The sequence below is a fragment of the Hoplias malabaricus genome, chromosome 3 (assembly GCF_029633855.1).
Source record: "Hoplias malabaricus isolate fHopMal1 chromosome 3, fHopMal1.hap1, whole genome shotgun sequence".
In the NCBI taxonomy this organism is placed as follows: Eukaryota; Metazoa; Chordata; class Actinopteri; order Characiformes; family Erythrinidae; genus Hoplias; species Hoplias malabaricus.
The window spans coordinates 67,574,613-67,580,179 of NC_089802.1; the positions used below are offsets into that span (position 1 = coordinate 67,574,613).

General features: G+C 41.2%; 1 protein-coding gene across 1 annotated transcript; it reads right to left on the reverse strand.

Moving 5' to 3' along the window:
- Positions 1 to 300: 300 nt before the first annotated feature.
- slc32a1 (solute carrier family 32 member 1) lies at positions 301 to 4,557 on the reverse strand. Its single transcript, XM_066665800.1, has 2 exons — positions 3,619 to 4,557; positions 301 to 2,787 (listed from the first exon to the last, which is right to left on the reverse strand). Exons 1-2 carry the CDS (start codon positions 4,021 to 4,023, stop codon positions 1,600 to 1,602), a joined length of 1,593 nt encoding a protein of 530 aa, XP_066521897.1. The 5' UTR covers positions 4,024 to 4,557; the 3' UTR covers positions 301 to 1,599.
- Between the last annotated feature and the right edge of the window lie 1,010 nt (positions 4,558 to 5,567).

Sequence of the window (5,567 nt, forward strand, 5' to 3'; positions counted from 1 at the left end):
CAGCAGGATAATCTAAGCATTTTTCGATAGATAGGTTTTCTTATCTTAGCTAACTACTGAGCTGTAATAAATTAATTACAAGGTCACCATAATATCGATTTTGAATCAGTTGTAATTGGATCTACATAAATATGATCAGGATGTTATTTAAAAATAATTTAAAAAACCGTCCGAATGATGTAGCAGATCATTATTTCTGTCTTAAATCTGTACAGTACGATCCACACAATAATTACACAAAAATAAATAATTTAAAGAAAGATCTGAGAGTGTGATACTCTTCTTGAGATTTTATTCTGTTTTCGAGGAAAATACATCTTTTTCGTTTCTGTTTTCACTCACATGAAGTCAAGCACATTTTTACAATATAAGTTCACGTATTTCTTTATTTTTTTTCTCAATATATTTATTTTCACAATATATGACAACGACTTTGTGATATACATTCCATCTTGTGAACCACAATAACACTACATACACGGTTTTATAACATTTCCACAGCACCCTTTAGATTGCACAAAATGAAATATGTCTTATGCAAGTCTTTAGAATATGTTCGTACACTTTAAGATCTTTCAAATAACATTTAAAAGGTTCTTTGAATAGGACATGTATATTAGTCTAAGGCGACGGTTTCCAGACTGTGGAGGCAAAAGCCAAACTTCATCTGATGTCTATCATTATATTTCTGATATCTGTAGCCTAATTTCTGTTCACCAGTATTTAATATTGTTCTTACATCTTTTATTTGTTCATTTTAAGTTGCGAAGAATGCACGTTGTGTATATTAAGTCCCGATTTATTAGAATGTTTGGGCTGCCGAGAGGAATTTCTGTTGTCTGTAACAGCTGTTCATGAACAAAACCCCTCCTTTTGAACTCTCAAAAATATATTTAATGCTGCATGAACGTCATACATTCAGAATGCATAGCTAAAGTAGACCTGTATTTACCTGTTTGCCGTCCAGTGTGGTCTAAACCTTCATAGAATATTTTTCTACATTCTAATAGATTTCATCTTTAACCGTATTTAAATTAGACATAGTAAAATACCAATTATTAATATTTCATATCGTTTTCAGTTTTCTCCAGCGAATTTTCAACAATTAAGATGCTCAGCTTATGGGTCAGAAACATAAACATATGAAATTACTTATTAGACCCCATGCATCCAACCTTTAAATCAAAATGTGACACTTTATGATATGAATCAGATTGCTTTCTGATTTATAACTAAGCAAAACTAGGAGTCCACAACTGCCTTCCTTTAGATATCTTTCCTGTAAACGTTTTCTTATTCAAAGAAACGGAAATGTCTTTTTTTCTGGTATATCTCTAGCTTTATAAACGCGCTTTCTTAATCCAAGGCATTTGTTTTGAATGTCAGCATATCTACTATGTATAAATTCATTTATTGGCTTGTAGGTGTATATGTTTATTGGTCTAACATCAAGTTGGTTCCCACAAGCAATGTGTGTGTGCTTTTTTGTCGCTTGAACATCAGTGAGAAAATGCGGCGGGTAGGTTCGGGTAAGTTCGCTTGTGTAAGTGTGGGGTACGTTGTAACATATCTTCGTACGACCGCTGACATTTCTCTGAGCTAATCTTGTATGTTATATTTGAACGCTTCAATGAGGCCTTCTGTAGAATGAATGAACCCGGAAATACTGCATATACCCCCGATAACAAATATAGCGACGTCGAAAAACACTTGGTGCCATAGCAGCCTCCTCCAAAGCAGCTTGAGGTGGAAGAGGCTTGGCAGGAGAAAGCACAAGCCCGCGCCCGTCAGGCTTCCCGTCAAGCCCATGAGGAGCGCGAAATGTGGCACGTAGATGGCCATTAACATTGTGAAGACAACAAGGCCACAGCGCAGCGACAGACCCCACGACTTGAGGCGCCCGTCCCCCCCGTAACAATCTGGGAAAAACGCACGTCCCCCGTCCTGGAAAAACGACTTCTCTAGCAATTCCACAGCCGCGAAAAACGGCAGCGGGTATGAGAGCAGCGCTTTGGACACAAGGAAAAGGTTGACAACAGCTCTGATCCCGGGAGGCAAGTTGTCTGTGATGACCTCCTTCGTTTCGTCTGCCCACGTCAGATATGCGACCAGAGCGAAGAGACCTTTGAGGATGCAAGCAGCAATGTGAGTCCAGTTCATCATGCAGTGGAACTCGCTGGGTTTCTGCATGTTCCCCTCCAGAGACGGCAGGAATATCTGCGAGGTGTAGCTGAACACAATGATACCAATGGAAATGGGGAACTTCTTCACGTCAATGTAGAATTTGACTTTGTCCCAGGCCCAGTCTCGTGCCCTGGAGAGGCAGTAGGCAATCACCAAGATGTTTATGACGAAGTGAGCGAGGGTGCAGAGCAAGCTAAACTTGGACACGGCCTTTAGGTTTTTTAAGAAGGCGCAAGGCAATAGGACGGCGGTGGCAATAATGGCCCAGGACCTCTGGGAAACGGGAAGGTTTGGGAAGCTGTTGTACATTAAGTTACCACTCACTACGACGTATAAAATGCAGGTCATCACAAGCTCGATGATCTGGGCAACATTCACGACGTGACCTCCGAGGGCGGTAAATCTGGGCGCGCAGCAAGCGTTGGCAATGTCAACATACGAGTCTCTCACACGCACAAGCTGTCCGTCTTCATTTTCTTCGTAGAGGCAAGCGATGAGAATTTTGCCCGTGTAGCAGCACACCACTGCAGCAAAAATGATGAGAAAAAGTCCGAGATATCCGCCGTGGAGAATGGCATATGGCAATCCCAACACGAACATTCCCTGTGAAAACACAAGTGGTCCAGTGTAAAGCGACGGTAAAATACATGCAAATATATGTAACACTTGATACGCATAGCATTATATTGAGCCTATTATGACGACATCATTATAATGAGCACATCATAATTATATCGTTATATTAAGCGATTAGCCTTTTAGCGTTGGTTACGCAAATGGCTTGATTGTGAGGTAGCTTTTAAGGCTCTTTCGTTTGTTACGAGTGTGAGAAAAGTATGTAACTAGGCTGCCATGTCACTGAGGGAAAAATCACTGGGCATTCCGTTTAGCTGTGAGCCACACTACAGAGGGTGACGTAACGGATGGCGACTTCTTTCAGGGGGTTCGTTACGCATGGTTAAAAATGTGTCCCTGTGCATATCAAACGTGTGTATCTTAATTGGAGTATATATATATATATATATATATATATATATATATATATATATATATATATATATATATACACCCATAAGAGAACAAATTTGACTTTTTCGACGACAGAGATGTATCGTCGAAAAACACAAAACATAAAAACATATTTTTATATACTCCCTTTGGAAAAAGAGATGCTTAGAATTAGAGAAACTGTTTAATGGAGATTGATCTGTGCCCCAGGAAACTCCCCTGACAGCGTTCAGAGCATTCGTTGACACGCATTGTCTCAGTGTCTACAAGAATGTTCACAATTAAATATTTATATTTCCCCTCGGGGCATTTTTTTCCTTAGGTCTACAACTACAACTATTTAGGCACTTTTACAGGTCCAAACTTTACTCGACCTTTTCTTTTCTCCTAAGCAACATACCACTTTATTGTTTTGATTCGTCTTACCTGGATGGCATTGGTGACGTTCCAGCCTGCTTCCCAAGCAGTGATTTTTGGCTTATCTTGAGAGGCAAGTTCGTTACACATGCCACTGTCTTTCGACGAGGATGGCGGCGGACCGGTGCCATCTCTCTGGTAGTGACTGTCTCCTTCCATAGTGCCATCTCCCACCAAGTCCCCTCCGCCTTCTCCCGCCATTTCCTCATTTTTAAGAATGTCCATCTGCAAGCCCTGTCTGTGGTCATAGTCCAAATCGTCGCAAGATGCGAAGCCCAACGCCTCCTCGTCAGTGGCGGCCTGGAAGCCCATTCTGGCGAACATCCCACTCACCTTCGCCTGCGATTTGTTGGTAACCGTCGTAGCAGCGTTGGACAGCTTGTTAGAAATCTTGCTTCGAATTAACGTGGCCATGGTTGTTCTGTTAGAGCAGTTTCCCACGCAACTCAATGAGTATATTCTAAGTATAATAGCCTTAGTTAAGGGCAAATGGTCTTTGTCTGCGCATTAAAATAAAACGTGCCAAATGATTGTTCTCGTTATCTTCCGTTTTCCTTGAGAGAGCGCGCAATGCTGTCGAATATCCAGTGGATCATGTCACCTTCAGAGGTCGGTACCTGCTGACTGCATCGTGCTTGCGCGCGTCTCTTTTTTTGTTGTCTGTGAGCGCTGGCACGTTTAGCCGGTGGAATCCACCCTCTCCAGGGCAGCCCGTGCGTAAAAACGATATATCAACGCACTTTTCTGTTGTAGTTTCGCCGCGCCACTGTCTCCACAGTCGTTTTTCGTGGTTGTTACTAAAGCTAATGCAGTACGCCAGAGCCTTCGGGCGGTGAGGAGGAGGCACGTGTCTTCATCAGCTTGCCAATACGAAGACGCGGCCGCGCAAAGCTAGTGTCTGCGTCTCCAGCGCGCGCCGCCACCCCGCAATAGGGAAAAAAAGGAAAAAGGGATTTGGTGCATTTCTGAGGGAGGTGCTTGCTGTGTCCCAACCTCCTCCCCTTCTGATCATACACAATGTACTTTATTGCAATAGCCAATGACAGCCTGGGTCTTGAAGGCTTGCATAACTTTACCTATATATAAACAGAATCCGTTTGTGCCATTCTCAACTCTAAACACATACAAGAAGACACCGATTAAAAACTCGTTTGGGAGCTAAGGATTTGTTTTATTTATTTATTTATTTTTTCATTTTGTTTGGGTCTTTTTTTTTTAGATTTACATAATGTTTTGTGGGACAAGATCTGAACTTTGTGCACCTCACTCAAAGCCAACAGCAGGATTCAACACTTCGCCAGCATCTAAAAACTGAACTTGGGATCTTAAGCAGTTTCGGAATCGGACAGAGATGTTCTCCAAAGGCCGTCATCTCAAATGTTTGCGGAGCCTGTTTCGCTGCAACGAAAAAAAAAACCCTTTTGGATTTTGGAATAAATATGCACAAAGCTGACATGTTTTCTGCGTTGTAGACACGAAAGTTGCTCATCAGCCTCCAATACACAATGTTGTGAACCAGGAAGAAACGCTGACTCAAACAAATTACAGCGGCCTCTAAATTAAATCCTTCAATTGCGGTCATAATATTTCATCCCAAAGACAGCTTTTATCCATGGAGAACAACGATGCCACAAAGAAAAGATATCTCTCATTCTGGCCATGCATTATGGCTGGTTTCGTGTTAACGGACTAAATCTAGCATTGGACTACAGTTCGATTATTTTTCTTCATTAAATATAGTAAGGTAACCTGGGCTAAGGCTTTGTCGGAGACACGAATATCGGCGGAAAAAATGTTTTATTCAAGTAACCAAACATTTGAGCACTTCTTTGCGTTTATTTATATAAACATTTAACCTATTTTAATTTCACGCAAGCACATTCATGTACATACATAATTACAAGGGGTATAATTACTATTATAAATATTTTTTAACATTTTTGGGGAAAACTTTTAGA